This window comes from Pelophylax lessonae (assembly GCF_965119305.1).
Source record: "Pelophylax lessonae genome assembly, chromosome: 1".
NCBI classification, from domain to species: Eukaryota; Metazoa; Chordata; class Amphibia; order Anura; family Ranidae; genus Pelophylax; species Pelophylax lessonae.
The window spans coordinates 225,960,984-225,985,193 of record NC_138768.1 but is presented as its reverse complement, the minus strand read 5'-3'; the positions used below and the strand labels follow the sequence as shown (position 1 = coordinate 225,985,193).

At 41.9% G+C, this 24,210-nt stretch overlaps 1 protein-coding gene across 1 annotated transcript in view; it reads left to right on the top strand.

Annotated features, from left to right (window-relative positions):
- The window catches only part of BRAP (BRCA1 associated protein), a 134,602-nt gene that overhangs the window by 35,519 nt on the left and 74,873 nt on the right, over nt 1-24,210 (top strand). The window contains exons 6-8 of the mRNA XM_082243444.1: nt 1,623-1,771; nt 3,440-3,515; nt 7,209-7,347. Of these exons, the coding sequence (XP_082099570.1) occupies nt 1,623-1,771; nt 3,440-3,515; nt 7,209-7,347 (364 nt within the window). The remainder of the gene's footprint in view (nt 1-1,622; nt 1,772-3,439; nt 3,516-7,208; nt 7,348-24,210) is intronic.

Below are 24,210 nucleotides of genomic sequence, written 5' to 3'. Positions count from 1 at the left end.
GGCCGCTCCGTGTGAAAGGTCCGCTGCGGGACTTTTTTTTTTTTTTTCCACGGAGCTGATGACATTTCTGTCATCCGCTCCGTGTGCCCGCATATCATCCCATCCGTTTGCGGATGATATGCGGACATAATGTATGTCTATGGCACTGCGGATGTAAGCGGATGACACCGCTGACATCCGATTTTCCTTCCTTTCCGTTTTTTACACGGAAGGAAAAATAGGGTTCTGTTCCGTTCATAAAAACGGAACAGAACTGACAGGAGGAAAATCGGGTGTCAGCGGATGGTATTCCGCTGACACCCGCAGTGCCATTCACTTATATTGATGTCCGCAAATCATCCGCAAAAAAAATAGGATGATTTGCGGACACACGGAAAGCAGCGGAGCGGCCGTGTGAAAGGACCCTTAAAAAAAAAAAAAAAAAACTTTAAGCCCTACACCTATTTCTTGCCGAGCTACAAACTCTCTGCAGCTTGAATCTTCAGCATCAGACACTGCCTTGTGTATCCCCGCTGTGCACCGTGCACCCCATCCTCTACCCAGCAACTACTTCCCTAATATGCTCCTTCAGAGCTGCATGGGCACATTAAAAAAAATTGCGGTCATGGAGCTGGATACTTTTTTCTTTTTTTTTTTTTTAGATTTTTAGTAAAGCCAAAAGAACAATACCGAAATCATCTGTCAGAGACCATTATAATCAGTTTACTTATACACTGGCAGTAAGCCGCATGAGAAAGGCACTAGTAATAAGTCAGAATCCTTCTTTGGTTATGGTGAACATATGTAAATAAAAAAAAAATTGACAATGAACTTCTAAGTTGGACTGTTGCCCAGCTGTAAGAACCTAGGCTTATCTGATAGTAAGTGGGGAAACAGAATAACAAACGGGATGGCAAAAGTGTGAATATCACTCTTGGATGGCAGGGAGGGATGGAAGTAGATATAAAGGGCCCTACAGAAAATGATTGCTAATGGCCAAAGCAGGGTCCTGGGAGAGGAGGGGGGGGGACCCCCAGGGAATGTTGACAGGCTCAACATGTGATCTTTTGAAACGGGATAAAGACCTCCTAGATCAATGGGAGGCCAAGACCCAGGACAGATCTTTCAAAGGGAACGGTGATGTTTGTAAAGATCGGAATCCTTAAACAGGAACCATCTTATCTATGTAGGGAGAGAATTGAAGACATTTCATTGCTCGTGTGCATCAGCTCTTCAATCTCTCCAACCTGATCAACACCATAGAACCAGTCGGAAAATCCCAGAGTCTTGATGGATATCCAGTATCTGGGGATACGTGTTTTGGCTGCATTCAGCAGATCAATTGTAAGGGATTGTTTGTATTTGGAGGGGGACATGTCCATGTGGTGAAGAAGAAAATTGGCTGGTTAGAGTTGTAGATCCTGGTCTGTTCTCTGTTTGATCGCCAGCTGCACACACAATATGTTTTGATACTAAATGGTAATACTAAAAAATGTTTTTGTTAATTTCAGAACCTTGTTTTTAATGTCCTTGCTGCTGTTGAAACCATGAAGAGTTGACGATTATAACAGTTCTTTTTGGCTTCTGACTGGCCTTGAGTTTTTAGTAAACTTTTTAATGTTCATTTGAAATGTCAATTTCAGGGTGCCAGTCTGCCAGTGATGGATCTGACGGAGCTCCCTAAGTGCACCGTGTGCCTGGAGAGAATGGATGAGTCTGTAAATGGTATTCTGACAACTCTGTGCAATCACAGCTTCCACAGCCAATGTTTGCAGCGCTGGGATGACACCACGTAGGTGATTTTATTTATCTAATCTGACTAATTTAATTAAACAAATTGGAGCACAAGAAATGGAACTGTTGCTTTTTATATCAAATTTTATGCTGCCTTTCTTTTTAGCAAAATGACAGCTGGAGACTGATTGGTTAGTGTTGGCAACAGTGAGACCAGTGGTAAAGCAAATTTTATTTCTCTATAGGAAACGTATTTAGTTTTGTGTGAGCAGGTTGACTGGGAACATTTTGTGCCTCCTTATGTGGGTAAGGGGGGGGGGGGGTAATACTACTTGTACGATTTTTTTTTTCTTTTTTTTTTTTTTTTTTTTACTCTGTGTAGAATGACTGACTGACTGACTGACTGATTTTTAACTGGGAGAAAAGGATAATGTTAGATAGTCCAGAGAGTGATCCCATCACTCGAGTCTTTGAGAATTAAAAAGAGGCCAGCAAGGGTTTCTGCCTATTCATATCCACCCCCAACCCAAGATGAGCATGCTGTTGGGTTGCATTTTGCATGCTTTCTTGAGTTTTTGTGCATTTTTGCAGTGTCTGAGGCTTGAGGGTTTTATTATTTTTAGCCAATGTAAAGCTAGTTACTAGGGAACAAAAGAAAATGTACATTGTGTGTTTTCACACATTTTTTAGGTGCCCCCATTTTAGCTCAACAGAAGCTTGGGTACTTTTTTCGAACTTTAAGGGACACTACGCTCAGATGTGAATAGGTCCAATTGAAAACCATGAAATATTGGATGTCTAGCATTTTTGGAGCTTCCAATTACAAAATGGCTTGATGTGAATATGGCCTACATTGTCATGCTAATAAATGATGACATTAAAGCAAGACCTTTGCGATTTTCTTAGAGGAGCTGTAGCACACATTCAGAAAACTTAGGCCCTGCCATAGACAAAGCAATTTTCTTTCCTGCAACCATGAGTCAACATGATGGGTCAATCCCTCCCGTGGAGCCATCAGTGATTTGTTTCTTGCGACTAGAACAGCCCCTTTATAATCGCATGTAAAATCCAACAGACTGGTTGCACCCAAGTTGATCGATTTGATCAAATTGAGTACATTCAGCCTGCCCATATATGGTTAGAATCTTGCCCGTTTCCTGCTAAACTAAACAAAATTCGAACCGTCTATGGCTGGCTTAAGGAAGATATCTGATAAATAGCATATGCAATAACCCATATTCTTGACAGACAACATATAGCTTTAGTGGGCATGTGTTGCTATGGTACTGCAAATGAAGATGATTTTTCATTTTCTGTCTTGTTTATCACCAGAGTTTGTATTAAATCTTGTACTGGTTGAAAACTAGGCAGTTGCATTTTGTAAGAAATACCAATAAATAGTTAGAAATTATTCAGCTGTGCTTGATTAGAGTAAACCTGTCCTAAAAATGTGTGGGCTGTCAATTTTGAGCTTGTACAAACGGGCCAAATGTCGGCTGGTTTCTGTTAAACTGGCCAATATTCAGCTGTGTGTACAAGCCTTAATACAACACTTTAATGAATGGTAATTGTATATACCATTATTGCAAACTACAAATGTGTATAATAAAACAATTTGATTCTTTGTTCCTGATGGATTTCACCAAGTCATCCTTTGTCCCAGCTTACAATAATTAAATCACTTGCATGTTCCAGATTTGTATGTAAAAAAATATCTTTGTTACAGATGTCCGGTGTGTAGATACTGCCAAACCCCAGAACCAGTGGAGGAAAACAAATGCTTTGAGTGCGGTGTGCAGGAAGTAAGTTGACATTTTTGGGACTAAGCATGGGAGACATGTGGATTTGATATTTGTGTCTTTTGCATAAAACACACTGAGCGAATTGTTCTGTCTCGGAACTGATGTTTGCATTGTGAATAAAAGGACTAATTTAACTCATAATCCCCTGTATTTCGGTGGCAAATATAGCTGCCTTCATAAACATGTAGAATTGCAAACTATATGTAGAAAAAAACAAAAGGTTTTGAAAAAATGAATTACTTTTATAAAGACTTTACAGCTGGTATTTAAAGCCAGCAGATGTGAAAAGTGTTGGCTGTTGGCTCTTAATCCCAGCTGTTACTGACAGCTCAGAAACTTTAATTGTAAAAATATTAGGCTGGGTTCACACGCGGCTTTCCCTGCATCCAACTCGCATGACAGGAGACTGTGACCCAATGGTGTCCCAATGGAGCCAGTTCACACATCTCCGGGGCGACTGCGAAGTGAATTGCACAGGGGTCCTGTGCGTCTTTGGCTCCATTTCAGGTCTGAATTCAGGCAAAAATTCAGGCCTGATTTGTCCCTGAAACAGAGAAGCGGGACACACCGGACCGCTAATGTGAGACCGCATGCGAATCAAAAATAAAAAATAGGGATTTTTGCACATTTGCGTATAAGAAAGAAACAGATGCTGGGTTATTATTAAAACCGTGTACCAAATATATACCTAAATATTTAAAATGATTTAGGTAGGTAAATTAGTTCTAGAGTTATTGTCTAGTTAGCTTACTCTGCCTACATTTGGCCTGGTCATCTAAACATCCATGACCTCTGGTCATGAAAAGTGAACAGAAACCTGTCATGAGAGAAACGTCTGGCACTGCTGACCATTCTCTGAAAACCCTAGTTGCGTGGCTGACATGCTGAATCGTTTGCTTTTAAAGTCATTTAGTACATGCATTATATAACCACTTTTTAAATAATTTAACTTTCCTAATTTACATCCTCTTTTAGATTTAGAAAGCTAGAGGGGCAGCATAACAGCCATGCATTTGACATTTTGAAAAGCAGGTCTTTATCATTAAGCTCACTTGTTTATCCAAACTGATAATAGAGACTAGTTTTCTGTAAGGGCTGGTACACACAAGGATGGGCAGCTGCCGGAGCTTTACCTCTCCGACAGCTGTCAGCCAGTGTGGTGCACGATTCAGTGCATCACACACGGCTCGCTTTTTTTGTTTTGTTTTTGTATAAACTTTTTTTGAAGTGTACAAAAGTACACTTCAATGTGCACTGCAGTTAAAATGCATCATCCCTGCATTTTAGGACAGCTCTGTACTGTGTTGCAGTGTGAATCGGACACCTAGAAAACCATATTGTTTTTTGTGTGTCCTTGCGGTGACAGGCGTTTTTACAATGCAGTAAACAAATTTAGTGTTTGATGGAGAAATTTCTGCTGCTGTGCTATTGTATTCTAACAGTTGGAGGTTTCCTGCTATCAGAATACAATTACCGGTATTCCTTGCTGCTGGATGCAGCCAGCGGCAGTGATTGCACAAAAAAAAAAAAAAAAGACAGGTAGACTGTACTGAAGTCAATCTATACAGCGATTTTGGTACAACCAGCCTATTCATAGTTGGATCGCAATTTGTCAGGTTCCCGCTGAACTGCTTGAAATTTGATCTGTCTACGGCTGGCTTATATGTCTTTGTGTTCACTAGATTAAACATCACCATCTACCTGAGCCCTCTACAGCCTTATGACATATATGACATATACCATATGACAGAAGGCTACAGCTCCAAACAAAGCAGTGTAAAAAAGCCTACCATTTTAATATATTAGGCCTTCATGTGACTCTCACATTAAGATAGACTGGGTGGGTTTTCTGTTTTTAGCACACTCGCAATATATTTTCGGAACTAGCTGATAATGTATAGACTTTTTTTTTTTTTTTACGGTTAAAGGAAATCGATCACAAAAAAAAGAACGGTCTGTCTCATTAATGTTTGCTAGAAACTGCCACTCTCCAGTTGCTGGACTGCATGTTATTTCTAACACAGTTACTATGCTTGTGAAGTTGAATGTGTTGACCTGCCCTGGAGTTAATATAGTGTCCATTATTTTGGGATGTTTGATTTCATTACAGGCGTTTGAAGCCGTTGTTTTGCTTCCTGAGATTTTTCGAACTGTCATTCTCTATGCTGTATGACAAGAAATGCTTAAAAATAACCAACTGGCCATAGAGGGGCAGAGGTGACTCACTGAGAAGGATGAACAGCCAGGACCTGCCAAATGCTGTTGATGTGGGGATTATTTGAGCATACACATTGTTTAAAATTAGACGTTAAACCTGTTTTAAAGGAGAAGTAGGTCCAAATCTTAGTCCTATTTCTTCTGTGGTGGGTCACAGGCGTGCACTCTTTGCACAAAGAAGTTCTGAACTTCTTTGGCTTGATAATGGGTTAAAGTCCGCTGTTGGCTGACATCAGACTATGGATGATCCCTAATTTAATATCGGGATACACCCAAATACCCAACAAGCAGCCAGTTCAGCCTCCCCAGCGCACCTCTGAGAGCCTTAGCCAGCAACTCCCGCCATCTCCACAGCCCAGTGAGCGCTGAAGGGTAAGAGCAAAGAGCTGGTGACTGACTGTGAGCTCTTTGCTCACTGAAGACTGAGAACTGAGCAATCAGCTTTTTTCTTTTTTTTTTTTTTTTTTTTTTTTATTTTTTTTTTTTGCTTAGTTCTTGGGTTTAGAGGTGGCAAGAGATAGATGCAGCATCACCCCAATGCTGCATCCACCTAGGTGAGTATCTATGTTCATTATTTTGATATTAAATACTTCTCTTTTAACATGTTTTTGTAATTTCAAAAGCTATTTCCAATTTTTTAAATATATACAGGTTTAGTTAATCTAAAACCTGGTAATCCTGCCATGAAAGTCCTTGTTCAGATATTTCTGTTTTGGAGTGACAACTCTGTACCTGTTTTCTAAATGCTCTCTTCCATTATCACCCTATCAAATGCACTTCCAGTGCAAGACTATAAGTGGCCATGCCTCTATATTATTTTTAAGTAAATTGTGTGAATGAAAACACATAACAGGCATATAGTATGGTTTTCACAAATTAGACTGCAAAAGTGGAAAGGGAAAAAAAAAAAAAAAAAACTGGCAAAATGTTTTTTTGAATTTTTTTTTTTTTTAACTAAATGTTGCCTAGCTGGGGATTACATACACTTTAAAAATACTGTGTACTAAACAAAACAACTAGCATCTGCCACACATTTCTGGTAATTTAGGATTTTCTTTTTTGTTTGATAACAACTGCCTTTCACAATCTCTGTAAAGAAAGCCACATGTGGCCTGATCATGACAGCTGATGCTTGAATAAAGCCATGATTGGATATGTGGTACCATTTTAAATCTGGTATGCAGTTGACACAGGGCTGACATTGTAGTTTGTGGCCCTTGGGGCAATGCATGGGCCACGTTATTTTGAGTGTTCAAAAAAGATAACAGACGTCTCCAAATATTTTTACAATATTTTTTTTCCATTGATAACTGTAAAATAGAATAAATATTGAAATATTTTAGTGTAAAAAAACAATGTAGTACAATAATACCACCCTTTTTCAGCTGTACATTGTTAAAACTATTCATTGTTGTAAGGAAATGAATCAAGGATTCTCTTCTCCTATTTCAGAATTGTTTTCTCACTGTCTTGCAGAACCTCTGGATCTGTTTAATATGTGGTCACATTGGCTGTGGTAGATATGTTAGCAGACATGCCTATAAACATTTTGAGGAGACGCAGCATACTTATGCAATGCAGCTTACAAATCACAGAGTCTGGGATTATGCTGGGGGTAAGTACATTTATTCCTACTTTTCAGTTTTCAGCTTTTCAGTAATTTGTAAATGCTGTGTGTTAGGCTTTTATACTTTAAAGCTGATATCCACATTAAATGTCCCTTTAAATAGTTAATTTGGGCCAAGCTAGCCCAAATAAACTCTTTACTGCATTAACAGGTGTGCTTGCTGGCCGCTGCTCTGTATTAATTGTATGTAGCCTCAATCACATACGTTATACAGCACAACACTGTGTTCTGGTGCTGTGATAGCCACTCTATTAATGAATACAAAGCTTTCTCTGAGAACCCCACAGATGCCGTCACATGTGCTCCTTCCAGTCAGAGGAAGATTTGTATTTATTCATAGAATACAAAGCTTCCTACAAATGACTGAGCATTGCACAGCCTAACTCAATTTTGTCCTGGGAGGTAGACGATAAGTCTTTGTCTCACTACCGGAACACAGCACTATATACTGTATGTAGCTGAGGGTACAGTGCAGTAAATGGTTTATGTGGGATAGCTTGTCCTAAATAATCTATTTAAAGGGACATTAAACGTGGAGGTCAGCTTTTAGGTGTCTCTAAAGTCAGAGCATTTTTTACCTTAATGTATTCCCTGCATTAGGGTAAAAAAATGTCCCAATAATTGTATTGCCCCTTCACCTCCCTAAATACTTACCCGACTCCTATCTCGATCCAGCGCTGCGCTTGTCTGCGGTGGCACTTGTCTGTGTTTTTTCTTATCACAGACTGCAGTGATAGCAGTGGGAGCCACTGTCAGTCAAATCCTGTGAGAAGGGAGCAGGGGGCAGGCAGAGACCGCACTGTGTATGTCTATGGACAAGTGGCTTGCTATGGAGTTAGATACAGACGAGGAGGAGCAGAGTGTGCTGGCGGGGTTCCTCAGAACAGGAGGTTTGTGGCTGCTTTGTGCAATACTATTGCATAGAGCAGGTAAGTATAACATGCTATTTTGATAAAATATATACTTTACAACTGCTTTATTTTTATTGTATTATGTATCTATTTAGAACATCCGATATTTTACAGGTATCCTCCTTGGCCTTTCAGTTTGACTCCCAGAAAATGTTTTTAAGAGCCCCATTCCAAATTATGAATTATACTTATTGGATTGTTTTTGTTAAAACAATTTCTGGAAATTGTAGCTGCTGTTCTGCGTCTAAGTAGCAGAAGGTGCCACCTTGAACAGAAGGTGCCACATGGGGTATACATGCATACGTTCTAAACAAGGGGCCAGTTTACTATCCTTCAGATTCTAAGGGGGCCAAACTGTGGCCACTGTGAGTAGAAAATGCTTGGCATCAGTGGTAGTAATGTCAGAATTTAATAATATCTCGCTGGGCCGCCTCCATTATGTCAGAATGTTTATACTGCTCTGAATATAACAGTGTCTATTTATGTCAATAAGCAAAGATCTGTGCAAAAGGAGAATCTCCACTTCCACAAATCAATATGTAGCGAATTCTTTTTATTGATTCATTTCTTTTTAAAAGCATATACCAATCTTAGTGAAAACAGTCTACAGTATGGAATATATATAAGAATATTTATTCACCAGACATGTAATCACAATAAATGATCAAACTTGAGATGACACAAAAAGATAACTTTACAAAAATATGAACTTCAAACAATAAATTCAATGTGATTTGTAGCTCAATAATGAAAGTAAAAATAAAGCAAGATTACGTTTTCTCCAGGTATAGTATAAACCATAAATGAATGTTCTATATAATCAGACCACAATTGTCTGCGCAATGCACAGCCTGATAGTCACTCCACTGCAGATGAAGCGAGAATAGGCTATGCAAAACGTGAGACTAATACGCCAATATGCGCTAAATCTGATATTCATAAAAATGTTATAAAAACAAAAATCAGCTTTTTAGAGAAAAATCTACATATGGTTTATACTGCTGGGATTGTACTCTCGTTAACCTTGAAAATGCAATGTAAAACATTTAAGGAAGTACATAAACAATATTAAATAATCAAATAAACAGCAAGGCATATTTACCATATTTAAAATGGCTGCTAGCTTAGAATGGTCGTTACCAGAGTTCTTAAGATGGCTGCATTTCCAAGATGGTGGCCAATTAGGGAGGAGTTTCGTTTGGTGTCCCTCAAAGGTTCAGATACATGATGGAGCAAAATGGAGTCTGTATAGATGAGTCTATGCATAGCTGTAGTAGCGTGTATGTTGTATGTGTGATGTATATTGGGCAAAATGTCATGTGTGATGTGTCCCTCTCTCATCTGGGGTTGCCTTTTTATATGGTATAGAACAAAGGACTATTAAAATTACCATAAGTTAAACCCAGAAGGAGTGACATTATCCCCATTGGTTGGGATAACTTATCCATTAACTGGTGATGTCATTGGGTGACACCTCTTGGTCAACCAGTATATGGATATTAAAAACTATAGGATTTCTCCATTTAAGAATATCATAAAACAACATAAAATGTAACCATGCTCTCATCTATTACATGTCCATTTAATATCCACCATGTATCTAAATAAAGAATTAATCCTGGTAACACCATTCTAATATTTTGTATATCTTATTTTATATATATATATATATATATAGGAAATTACTTTCTAACCTAAGACTTCAACTAGTGGCAGTCAGTCACCAGAGATGGCAGTATCGTGTTGCTCTTAACTTCAACATATAGCAATATAGCAGCATTATTTATCTTCAAATAAACTTTGCACCTTATATTGACAAAGAGCTTACAATTCAGACCTCCTAGACTAAACACCTGGCAAGGCCAGAAAAGTTTTATGATGCTTTACCACTTACAAGATCTTATTTACTGAAGCCTTACTAAACATGCAGTGATGAGTCATCAAAATCAGTAAAGTTAGAATTTAGCAAAATATGAAACAATTATAATATATAACAGTTTTCTACATATCTATGTATGTTAGTTATATATATATATATATATATATATATATATATATATATATATATATATATTTCATCGTTAATATTATGTTACATATAAGATTATAACATATCTGTAAATCTTATTTTTAAATGGGTTTAAGCATAGAAAATACTGACTAAGGTTTATGATTCCACACACAGATAAGATTACCTTGGAATAGCGTCTTAGACTTTATCTTAAAGAAAGTCAACAGACTATTTATTTATTACCTTAGATCAACACAGCATGTTTGGGGTAAACCTATTTGTAAATTTAACCTCCCCAAATAAGCCTGACAGTAAGCAGTGCCCCATCATTGGTATTAGTTGGATGAATAGTGCCCCATAGTTGGTATCAGGGGAAGGAATAGTTCCCCATCATTGGGGTCAGTGGGAGGAATAGTACCACGTCGTTGGTGTCAGTGGGAGGAATAGCACCACGTCGTTGGTGTCAGTGGGAGGAATAGCACCACGTCGTTGGTGTCAGTGGGAGAAATGGCACCACGTCGTTGGTGTCAGTGGGAGAAATGGCACCACGTCGTTGGTGTCAGTGGGAGAAATGGCACCACGTCGTTGGTGTCAGCGGGAGGAATAGTACTACGTTGTTGGTGATAGTGGGAGGAATAGTACCACGTTGTTGGTGTCAGTGGGAGGAATAGTACCACGTCGTTGGTGTTAATGGGAGGAATAGTACCACGTCGTTGGTGTCAGTGGGAGGAATAGTGCCTTGTATCTTAGCCCCAAGGGCAGGAAAAGGCAGGCAAAGCGCTGCGTTCGGATCTTGGGCCGCAGTTTGGAAACCACTGCTCTAGACAAATATATGCTCCAAAGAATGTGTACATAATGACCCAGGTCTTAAATAATGTCGTGCTCATATGTAGTGGCTATGGAGCCTGGCAGAACCACTCTGTTTCTATTTAGAGGCTCTGAATTGTGCCTTTTAACCACCTCTGGACCAGGAAGTTTTACCCCCTTAATGACCAGACCATTTTTTGCGATACGGAACTGCGTTACTTTAACTGACAATTGCGCGGTCATGCGATGCTGTACCCTAAAACATTGATGTCCTTTTTTTTCCCCCCATAAATAGAGCTTTCTTTGGGTGGTATTTGATCACTTGTGCTTTTTTTTTATTTTTTTTGTGCTATAAACAAAAAAAAGCGACAATTCTGGGGGATAAAAAAAAAAAAATATCTTTTTACTTTCTGCTATAACACATTCCCAATAAAAAAAAAAAATTAAAAATCAAATTGTTTCATCATTTTAGGCCTATATGTGTTCTGCTACATATTTTTGGTAAAAAAAAATCCCAATAAGTGCAGTTTTATTGGTTTGTGCAAAAGTTAACGCATCTACAAACTAGGGGAAAGATTTATGTCATTTTTATTTATTTTTACTAGTTTTTACTAAAGTACTACTTTTTTTTTTTTTTTTTTTAACCGGGACTGCAACATTGCGGCAGACAGATCGGACACCTACCTGATAGTTTTGACACTTTTGGGGGGACCAGTGACATTGCTACAGTAATCAGTGCTAAAAATATGCACTGTTACTGTACTAATGACACTGGCAGTGAAGGGGTTAACTAGTAAAGCAAATCTCCTGCGCTCAAGTAGAATATGACGGAGGGAAGAGGGATACTTCAGACTCAAGTGGAAAAAAGCCAATGGTCTTGCTGCCCCCTCAGGATCAATGGTATCCAGAACCAAACTGAGAGAAAAGACAAATGAAAAGGGGCACACCGACCTAGTGCATCACCACTAGTGTTGAGCGAACACGGACTGTATTATTCGTGTTCGTACCGAATAATTGGATTTTTTGTACCCGAACACGGACACGGACACTTTACTGTATGTTCGGGTAAAAATCCGTGTTCGGTCGTTTTATTTCCGGGTTTTGCATGCTTTGGCGCTCTTTTCATGGCGGGCTTTCAACAGCCAATCAACAATCGTTTAACTGGTGTGCCTTAAGCCATCCCAGCCATGCCTGCAAATGTCTCAGTAGCTGTGATTGGCCGTCTGAAGCATGTGACCAAGTCTTTATAAGTTCGAGGCAGCCGCAGCGGCGTCATTATGCTGCTTAGATTCAGGGACAGAGCACACATCAACGTGCTGGCTGCTGATTAGGGAAAGATAGGCAGGAAAAAACCATTTGTGTCCGGATAGAATTGAGGGACAGGTCGGAGTGTTTAGGCAGGGCGAGTTGTAGGCATTTTAGGGATAGAGTCTGCTGAATTATAGGGTCAGTGTCTTCTACAAACTACAATCGATATTGCTGTGTGGGGGGTGGGGTGAATCTGCACTCAATCCTGATCTACGATCTCTTCTCAATCCTGTTAGGGACAGAGTCTGCTGAATTTTAGGGAAACTGTGTTCTACAAACTACAATCGATATTGCTGTGTGGTGTGGGATTGGAGATAGGCAGGTGTCAGTGATCCACATCCATTTTTCTGTGTGTGAGCTGCAGTGAACACAATCTTTTTGGGCTGCAGTGAACACAATCTTTTTGGGCTGCAGTGAACACAATCTTTTTGGGCTGCAGTGAACACAATCTTTTTGGGCTGCAGTGAACACAATCTTTTTGGGGTGCAGTGAACAAAATCTTTTTGGGGTGCAGTGAACACAATCCTTTTTGGTGTGCAGTGAACACAATCTTTGTGGGGTGCAGTGAACAAAATCCTTTGTGGGGTGCAGTGAACACAATCTTTTTGGGGTGCAGTGAACAAAATCCTTTTTGGGGTGCAGTGAACAACATCCTTTTTGGGGTGCAGTGAACACAATCTTTTTGGGGTGCAGTGAACAAAATCCTTTGTGGGGTGCAGTGAACACAATCTTTTTGGGGTGGAGTGAACAACATCCTTTTTGGGGTGCAGTGAACAAAATCCTTTTTGGGGTGCAGTGAACAAAATCATTTTTGGGGTGCAGTGAACACAATCTTTTTGGGGTGCAGTGAACACAATCTTTGTGGGGTGCAGTGAACACAATCTTTTTGGGGTGGAGTGAACAACATCCTTTTTGGGGTGCAGTGAACAACATCCTTTTTGGGGTGCAGTGAACACAATCTTTTTGGGGTGCAGTGAACACAATCTTTGTGGGGTACAGTGAACAGAATCTTTGTGGGGTGCAGTGAACACAATCTTTGGGGGGTACAGTGAACACAATCTTTGTGAGGTGCAGTGAACACAATCTTTGTGGGGTGCAGTGAACACAATCATTGTGGGGTGCAGTGAACTCAATCTTTGTGGGGTACAGTGAACACAATCTCATACTTCTGAAGGTTTGAGGGTGCTGCCTGTTCCATACTCCCCCTACTCCTCATCTAGCCTTTTATTGGTACAAACAATAGTAATTGGGGCCTAGTGTGGTTGTGTACGTGTGATATACATACACTTTTTTGGGATCATATTTTCTATTCCGCTATTTAATCAAAAACCTTTGGGGATCAGTTAAATTGGGGGATAGTCTGTGTCGGTACGTGTGAGAGAGATCCACCTTTCCAAGTTGTTGGGGTTCATCTCATACTTCTGAAGGTTTGAGGGTGCTGCCTGTTCCATACTCCCCCTACTCCTAGCCTTTTAGGGGTACAAACAATAGTAATTGGGGCCTAGTGTGGTTGTGTACGTGTGATATACATACACTTTTTTGGGATCATATTTTCTATTCCGCTATTTAATCAAAAACCTTTGGGGATCAGTTAAATTGGGGGATAGTCTGTGTTGGTACGTGTGAGAGAGATCCACCTTTCCAAGTTGTTGGGGTTCATCTCATACTTCTGAAGGTTTGAGGGTGCTGCCTGTTCCATACTCCCCCTACTCCTAGCCTTTTAGGGGTACAAACAATAGTAATTGGGGCCTAGTGTGGTTGTGTACGTGTGATATACATACACTTTTTTGGGATCATATTTTCTATTCCGCTATTTAATCAAAAACCTTTGGGGATCAGTTAAATTGGGGGATAGTCTGTGTTGGTACGTGTGAGAGAGATCCACCTTTCCAAGTTGTTGGGGTTCATCTCATACTTCTGAAGGTTTGAGGGTGCTGCCTGTTCCATACTCCCCCTACTCCTAGCCTTTTAGGGGTACAAACAATAGTAATTGGGGCCTAGTGTGGTTGTGTACGTGTGATATACATACACTTTTTTGGGATCATATTTTCTATTCCGCTATTTAATCAAAAACCTTTGGGGATCAGTTAAATTGGGGGATAGTCTGTGTTGGTACGTGTGAGAGAGATCCACCTTTCCAAGTTGTTGGGGTTCATCTCATACTTCTGAAGGTTTGAGGGTGCTGCCTGTTCCATACTCCCCCTACTCCTAGCCTTTTAGGGGTACAAACAATAGTAATTGGGGCCTAGTGTGGTTGTGTACGTGTGATATACATACACTTTTTTGGGATCATATTTTCTATTCCGCTATTTAATCAAAAACCTTTGGGGATCAGTTAAATTGGGGGATAGTCTGTGTTGGTACGTGTGAGAGAGATCCACCTTTCCAAGTTGTTGGGGTTCATCTCATACTTCTGAAGGTTTGAGGGTGCTGCCTGTTCCATACTCCCCCCTACTCCTAGCCTTTTAGGGGTACAAACAATAGTAATTGGGGCCTAGTGTGGTTGTGTACGTGTGATATACATACACTTTTTTGGGATCATATTTTCTATTCCGCTATTTAATCAAAAACCTTTGGGGATCAGTTAAATTGGGGGATAGTCTGTGTTGGTACGTGTGAGAGAGATCCACCTTTCCAAGTTGTTGGGGTTCATCTCATACTTCTGAAGGTTTGAGGGTGCTGCCTGTTCCATACTCCCCCTACTCCTAGCCTTTTAGGGGTACAAACAATAGTAATTGGGGCCTAGTGTGGTTGTGTACGTGTGATATACATACACTTTTTTGGGATCATATTTTCTATTCCGCTATTTAATCAAAAACCTTTGGGGATCAGTTAAATTGTGGGATAGTCTGTGTTGGTACGTGTGAGAGAGATCCACCTTTCCAAGTTGTTGGGGTTCATCTCATACTTCTGAAGGTTTGAGGGTGCTGCCTGTTCCATACTCCCCCTACTCCTAGCCTTTTAGGGGTACAAACAATAGTAATTGGGGCCTAGTGTGGTTGTGTACGTGTGATATACATACACTTTTTTTGGATCATATTTTCTATTCCGCTATTTAATCAAAAACCTTTGGGGATCAGTTAAATTGGGGGATAGTCTGTGTTGGTACGTGTGAGAGAGATCCACCTTTCCAAGTTGTTGGGGTTCATCTCATACTTCTGAAGGTTTGAGGGTGCTGCCTGTTCCATACTCCCCCTACTCCTCATCTAGCCTTTTAGGGGTACAAACAATAGTAATTGGGGCCCAGTGTGGTTGTGTACGTGTGATATACATACACTTTTTTGGGATCATATTTTCTATTCCGCTATTTAATCAAAAACCTTTGGGGATCAGTTAAATTGGGGGATAGTCTGTGTCGGTACGTGTGAGAGAGATCCACCTTTCCAAGTTGTTGGGGTTCATCTCATACTTCTGAAGGTTTGAGGGTGCTGCCTGTTCCATACCCCCCCTACTCCTCATCTAGCCTTTTAGGGGTACAAACAATAGTAATTGGGGCCTAGTGTGGTTGTGTACGTGCGAGATACATACACTTTTTTTGATCATATTTCCTATTCCGCTATTCAATAAAAACCTTTGAGGATCAATTGAATTGCGGGATAGTCTGTGTCGGTACGTGTGAGAGAGATCCACCTTTCCAAGTTGTTGGGGTTCATCTCATACTTCTGAAGGTTTGAGGGTGCTGCCTGTTCCATACTCCCCCTACTCCTCATCTAGCCTTTTAGGGGTACAAACAATAGTAATTGGGGCCTAGTGTGGTTGTGTACGTGTGATATACATACACTTTTTTTGGATCATATTTTCTATTCCTCTATTTAATCAAAAACCTTTGGGGATCAGTTAAATTGGGGGATAGTCTGTGTTGGTACGTGTGAGAGAGATCCACCTTTCCAAGTTGTTGGGGTTCATCTCATACTTCTGAAGGTTTGAGGGTGCTGCCTGTTCCATACTCCCCCTACTCCTCATCTAGCCTTTTAGGGGTACAAACAATAGTAATTGGGGCCCAGTGTGGTTGTGTACGTGTGATATACATACACTTTTTTGGGATCATATTTTCTATTCCGCTATTTAATCAAAAACCTTTGGGGATCAGTTAAATTGGGGGATAGTCTGTGTCGGTACGTGTGAGAGAGATCCACCTTTCCAAGTTGTTGGGGTTCATCTCATACTTCTGAAGGTTTGAGGGTGCTGCCTGTTCCATACCCCCCCTACTCCTCATCTAGCCTTTTAGGGGTACAAACAATAGTAATTGGGGCCTAGTGTGGTTGTGTACGTGCGAGATACATACACTTTTTTTGATCATATTTCCTATTCCGCTATTCAATAAAAACCTTTGAGGATCAATTGAATTGCGGGATAGTCTGTGTCGGTACGTGTGAGAGAGATCCACCTTTCCAAGTTGTTGGGGTTCATCTCATACTTCTGAAGGTTTGAGGGTGCTGCCTGTTCCATACTCCCCCTACTCCTAGCCTTTTAGGGGTACAAACAATAGTAATTGGGGCCTAGTGTGGTTGTGTACGTGTGATATACATACACTTTTTTGGGATCATATTTTCTATTCCGCTATTTAATCAAAAACCTTTGGGGATCAGTTAAATTGGGGGATAGTCTGTGTTGGTACGTGTGAGAGAGATCCACCTTTCCAAGTTGTTGGGGTTCATCTCATACTTCTGAAGGTTTGAGGGTGCTGCCTGTTCCATACTCCCCCTACTCCTAGCCTTTTAGGGGTACAAACAATAGTAATTGGGGCCTAGTGTGGTTGTGTACGTGTGATATACATACACTTTTTTGGGATCATATTTTCTATTCCGCTATTTAATCAAAAACCTTTGGGGATCAGTTAAATTGGGGGATAGTCTGTGTTGGTACGTGTGAGAGAGATCCACCTTTCCAAGTTGTTGGGGTTCATCTCATACTTCTGAAGGTTTGAGGGTGCTGCCTGTTCCATACTCCCCCTACTCCTAGCCTTTTAGGGGTACAAACAATAGTAATTGGGGCCTAGTGTGGTTGTGTACGTGTGATATACATACACTTTTTTGGGATCATATTTTCTATTCCGCTATTTAATCAAAAACCTTTGGGGATCAGTTAAATTGGGGGATAGTCTGTGTTGGTACGTGTGAGAGAGATCCACCTTTCCAAGTTGTTGGGGTTCATCTCATACTTCTGAAGGTTTGAGGGTGCTGCCTGTTCCATACTCCCCCTACTCCTAGCCTTTTAGGGGTACAAACAATAGTAATTGGGGCCTAGTGTGGTTGTGTACGTGTGATATACATACACTTTTTTGGGATCATATTTTCTATTCCGCTATTTAATCAAAAACCTTTGGGGATCAGTTAAATTGGGGGATAGTCTGTGTTGGTACGTGTGAGAGAGATCCACCTTTCCAAGTTGTTGGGGTTCATCTCATACTTCTGAAGGTTTGAGGGTGCTGCCTGTTCCATACTCCCCCCTACTCCTAGCCTTTTAGGGGTACAAACAATAGTAATTGGGGCCTAGTGTGGTTGTGTACGTGTGATATACATACACTTTTTTGGGATCATATTTTCTATTCCGCTATTTAATCAAAAACCTTTGGGGATCAGTTAAATTGGGGGATAGTCTGTGTTGGTACGTGTGAGAGAGATCCACCTTTCCAAGTTGTTGGGGTTCATCTCATACTTCTGAAGGTTTGAGGGTGCTGCCTGTTCCATACTCCCCCTACTCCTAGCCTTTTAGGGGTACAAACAATAGTAATTGGGGCCTAGTGTGGTTGTGTACGTGTGATATACATACACTTTTTTGGGATCATATTTTCTATTCCGCTATTTAATCAAAAACCTTTGGGGATCAGTTAAATTGGGGGATAGTCTGTGTTGGTACGTGTGAGAGAGATCCACCTTTCCAAGTTGTTGGGGTTCATCTCATACTTCTGAAGGTTTGAGGGTGCTGCCTGTTCCATACTCCCCCTACTCCTAGCCTTTTAGGGGTACAAACAATAGTAATTGGGGCCTAGTGTGGTTGTGTACGTGTGATATACATACACTTTTTTTGGATCATATTTTCTATTCCGCTATTTAATCAAAAACCTTTGGGGATCAGTTAAATTGGGGGATAGTCTGTGTTGGTACGTGTGAGAGAGATCCACCTTTCCAAGTTGTTGGGGTTCATCTCATACTTCTGAAGGTTTGAGGGTGCTGCCTGTTCCATACTCCCCCTACTCCTCATCTAGCCTTTTAGGGGTACAAACAATAGTAATTGGGGCCCAGTGTGGTTGTGTACGTGTGATATACATACACTTTTTTGGGATCATATTTTCTATTCCGCTATTTAATCAAAAACCTTTGGGGATCAGTTAAATTGGGGGATAGTCTGTGTCGGTACGTGTGAGAGAGATCCACCTTTCCAAGTTGTTGGGGTTCATCTCATACTTCTGAAGGTTTGAGGGTGCTGCCTGTTCCATACCCCCCCTACTCCTCATCTAGCCTTTTAGGGGTACAAACAATAGTAATTGGGGCCTAGTGTGGTTGTGTACGTGCGAGATACATACACTTTTTTTGATCATATTTCCTATTCCGCTATTCAATAAAAACCTTTGAGGATCAATTGAATTGCGGGATAGTCTGTGTCGGTACGTGTGAGAGAGATCCACCTTTCCAAGTTGTTGGGGTTCATCTCATACTTCTGAAGGTTTGAGGGTGCTGCCTGTTCCATACTCCCCCTACTCCTCATCTAGCCTTTTAGGGGTACAAACAATAGTAATTGGGGCCTAGTGTGGTTGTGTACGTGTGATATACATACACTTTTTTTGGATCATATTTTCTATTCCTCTATTTAATCAAAAACCTTTGGGGATCAGTTAAATTGGGGGATAGTCTGTGTTGGTACGTGTGAGAGAGATCCACCTTTCCAAGTTGTTGGGGTTCATCTCATACTTCTGAAGGTTTGAGGGTGCTGCCTGTTCCATACTCCCCCTACTCCTCATCTAGCCTTTTAGGGGTACAAACAATAGTAATTGGGGCCCAGTGTGGTTGTGTACGTGTGATATACATACACTTTTTTGGGATCATATTTTCTATTCCGCTATTTAATCAAAAACCTTTGGGGATCAGTTAAATTGGGGGATAGTCTGTGTCGGTACGTGTGAGAGAGATCCACCTTTCCAAGTTGTTGGGGTTCATCTCATACTTCTGAAGGTTTGAGGGTGCTGCCTGTTCCATACCCCCCCTACTCCTCATCTAGCCTTTTAGGGGTACAAACAATAGTAATTGGGGCCTAGTGTGGTTGTGTACGTGCGAGATACATACACTTTTTTTGATCATATTTCCTATTCCGCTATTCAATAAAAACCTTTGAGGATCAATTGAATTGCGGGATAGTCTGTGTCGGTACGTGTGAGAGAGATCCACCTTTCCAAGTTGTTGGGGTTCATCTCATACTTCTGAAGGTTTGAGGGTGCTGCCTGTTCCATACTCCCCCTACTCCTCATCTAGCCTTTTAGGGGTACAAACAATAGTAATTGGGCCCCAGTGTGGTTGTGTACGTGTGATATACATACACTTTTTTTGGATCATATTTTCTATTCCGCTATTTAATCAAAAACCTTTGGGGATCAGTTAAATTGGGGGATAGTCTGTGTCGGTACGTGTGAGAGAGATCCACCTTTCCAAGTTGTTGGGGTTCATCTCATACTTCTGAAGGTTTGAGGGTGCTGCCTGTTCCATACCCCCCCTACTCCTCATCTAGCCTTTTAGGGGTACAAACAATAGTAATTGGGGCCTAGTGTGGTTGTGTACGTGCGAGATACATACACTTTTTTTGATCATATTTCCTATTCCGCTATTCAATAAAAACCTTTGAGGATCAATTGAATTGCGGGATAGTCTGTGTCGGTACGTGTGAGAGAGATCCACCTTTCCAAGTTGTTGGGGTTCATCTCATACCTCTGAAGGTTTGAGGGTGCTGCCTGTTCCATACTCCCCCCTACTCCTCATCTAGCCTTTTAGGGGTACAAACAATAGTAATTGGGGCCTAGTGTGGTTGTGTACGTGTGATATACATACACTTTTTTTGGATCATATTTTCTATTCCGCTATTTAATCAAAAACCTTTGGGGATCAGTTAAATTGGGGGATAGTCTGTGTCGGTACGTGTGAGAGAGATCCACCTTTCCAAGTTGTTGGGGTTCATCTCATACTTCTGAAGGTTTGAGGGTGCTGCCTGTTCCATACCCCCCCTACTCCTCATCTAGCCTTTTAGGGGTACAAACAATAGTAATTGGGGCCTAGTGTGGTTGTGTACGTGTGATATACATACACTTTTTTTGGATCATATTTTCTATTCCGCTATTTAATCAAAAACCTTTGGGGATCAGTTAAATTGGGGGATAGTCTGTGTCGGTACGTGTGAGAGAGATCCACCTTTCCAAGTTGTTGGGGTTCATCTCATACTTCTGAAGGTTTGAGGGTGCTGCCTGTTCCATACCCCCCCTACTCCTCATCTAGCCTTTTAGGGGTACAAACAATAGTAATTGGGGCCTAGTGTGGTTGTGTACGTGCGAGATACATACACTTTTTTTGATCATATTTCCTATTCCGCTATTCAATAAAAACCTTTGAGGATCAATTGAATTGCGGGATAGTCTGTGTCGGTACATGTGAGAGAGATCCACCTTTCCAAGTTGTTGGGGTTCATCTCATACTTCTGAAGGTTTGAGGGTGCTGCCTGTTCCATACTCCCCCTACTCCTCATCTAGCCTTTTAGGGGTACAAACAATAGTAATTGGGGCCCAGTGTGGTTGTGTACGTGTGATATACATACACTTTTTTTGGATCATATTTTCTATTCCGCTATTTAATTTAACTGGGCCTCCATGCGAGACCTGTGTGCCTTGTTGCGCTGTTTTGAGTACTCCACCAACATGGCCAGTGGCAATGACGCCGTTCTCAGCTTAACTATCCCACTTCTATGCCTCCTTGAAAAAACAATTCGGGCGATGATGGAAGAGGATGTGGCACAGGATGAGGAGGAGGAGGAGGATGAAGAGGTAACATTTCCAAGGCTTTCAGGGCAGTCATTCGCAAGGGGCTCCGAGGGTGGGTTCCTGCACACGCAAACGCCAGAGACGCAATTGTCCAGCAGGGGCACAGTTCTGGAGGATGAGGAGGATGAGGAGGAGGAGGAGCTGGAGGAGGAGATGGAACCATGTTCACAGCAGGGTGGCACCCAGGCCAGCTCATGGCCATCACTGGTGCGTGGCTGGGGGGATACAGAGGACACGGACGATACACCTCCCACAGAGGACAGCCTTTCGTTGCCTCTGGGCAGCCTGGCACACATGAGCGATTACATGCTGCAGTGTCTCCACAACGACCGCCGAGTTGCCCACATTCTAACTTGTGCTGATTACTGGGTGGCCACGCTGCTGGATCCCCGTTACAAGGACAACGTACCGTCCTTAATTCACTCACTGGAGCGCGATCGCAAGATGCGCGAGTACAAGCGCACGCTGGTAGACGCCATGCTGCTGGCATTCCCATCTGACAGCGGGGCCACAGTGGAAGCACAAGGCAGAGGAGGAGGAGGAGGAGGTCGCCAACGCAACCAGGGCACCGCCAGCACCTCAGAAGGCAGGGTTAGCATGGCCGAAATGTGGAAAAGCTTTGTCAGCACGCCACAACAAACAGCAGCACCAGCAGCTCAGATGGAACGTCTTAGCAGGAGGCAGCATTTTACCAACATGGTGGAGCAGTATGTGTGCACACGCCTACATGTAGTGAATGACGGGTCTGCCCCCTTCAACTTCTGGGTCTCCAAATTGGGCACATGGCTTGAGCTTGCCCTTTACGCCTTGGAGGTGCTGGCGTGCCCTGCAGCCAGTGTATTATCTGAACGGGTATTTAGCACGGCTGGGGGCGTTATAACAGACAAGCGCAGCCGCCTGTCCAGAGACAATGTGGACAAGCTCACGTTCATTAAAATGAACCAGGCATGGATCCCACGGGACTTTTCCGTACCTTATGCAGAATAGCAATGGATACCGACCTTACCCACCCATTGTTCCATTTTTGCTCTTTCTCACTCTTTTGGGGTGTACCCTCATTTAAAATTTTTGAAAAGAAGCAGTGTTGGCTACCTCGTCCTCCTCCTCAGGGCCAGATTAATGTAGGGGCTATTGGAGCTGCAGCTCCAGGCCCCTACCTTTTATATAGGCCCCGGGTTGGCCATATTCACTGTTACCGCTCTTCTGTCACTTGTAAACACAGAAGTCTGGCTTCTATGCTCGCTTCCCCAGGCAGCACCCTCAGAACCTCCCCACACAGCGTGAAGGCCGGACAAGGAGGGACAGTTGGCGATGCATGGATGTGTTTATGGGCTTCAGAGACAGCATCCCATGTTGAATTAGGCATGCATGGCTGCACCCTTCCTCCTCTGGGTGCATGGCAAGGCACGGCCCTTAAGGCCCTTCAAAATCCTCAGCACCAAGCCCATGATGCTGTTAATCCGGCCCTGGTCCTCCTCCACCGCCGCTTCCACCTACACCGCCCATAGGTGTGCGCAGCCTATTGCATTAAGGTGTGCACCCCAAAGTTGAAATACACATGCATGTGTTTGCCAGCAGGGAGAGTAATGTATCGGGGCCATGTACCTGTAGGCAAGGAGAAATAGAGCAGAGCAGGTCCCAGGGAGATCTTTCCCATCTCCTCACTGGCAATGCTATGTGCCCTAGGTGATTAGGGTGTGCCCAGGCACACCCAGCACACCCTGTGCGCACGCCTATGTCACCGCCACATCCACCACCACCTCAACCTCCCTCCTACTCCATATGGGCCTCGTCCTTCAGAGATGAAGAAGAACATTGTTTTATTTTTCTGTTTTTTTTTTGTTGTTTTAAGTTATTTCCCTATCCACATTTGTTTGCAGAGCACTTGCCATGCTCTTAATTACGTTTTGCTGCCATTTGCAGCACTCTAGCCCTTTCCTTTGGTGTTTTAGAGCCATTTTAGTGCCTTAAAGTTCGGGTCCCCATTGACTTCAATGGGGTTCGGTGTCCGGGAAAAGTTCGGTAAAAGTCCGGGACACGGACCCGGACTTTTTTTTAAAGTTCGGCCGAACCCGTCGAACACGGACATCTAGGTGTTCGCTCAACCCTAATCACCACTAAAACCATTTATTAAAATATTAATAAGTATACAATATACTCACAAAGCAGGTGTGATAGTACACACATCAACATTGCATATAACATCTCCAAGGTAGCCAAGGTCCCACACGTAGCTAAATGGCATGCAGAGTGCCGTATGGGGCTGCTGTGGCTGGGCTAACGCGTTTCAGGGGCGAACCCCCTTCCTCAGAGCCAGAAAAGTTGCTGCAACTCATTTTTAACTGAGCAGAGATTTCTGTTACATTTTCAGTTTGTGACATTTCCCAAATGTCAGCAGTCCTTATTTATACTGTCATGAGTAAAGCACAACTCTCATAATTTTTTTTTTTTTATAGTGTGTGAAAGCATGACATATATAATAATGTCTGTTCCTTTCAGGCCCCCTCCTTACCCCATTCCCCTTTCCTCCCCACCTAATGCATTAGTATGTACATGTAGCACCCTCCTTGCACCACACGGGGCACCTTTTTTATGTTCTAGGAGGTCATTGCAAGGATTTTTGTTTTATGGCATATGACCACTGAAACAAATATGCAAAAATGTTAGGGTATGTGTTGTGCCAATTGTCCAGTCTAACTCCTATTATTTGCCATTTTGTTTCTCAACTATGTACTGTTCTGGTAATAAACTTCAGTAAAATTCTATTATACAAAAAAGTTCTGTCCTGAAATGTA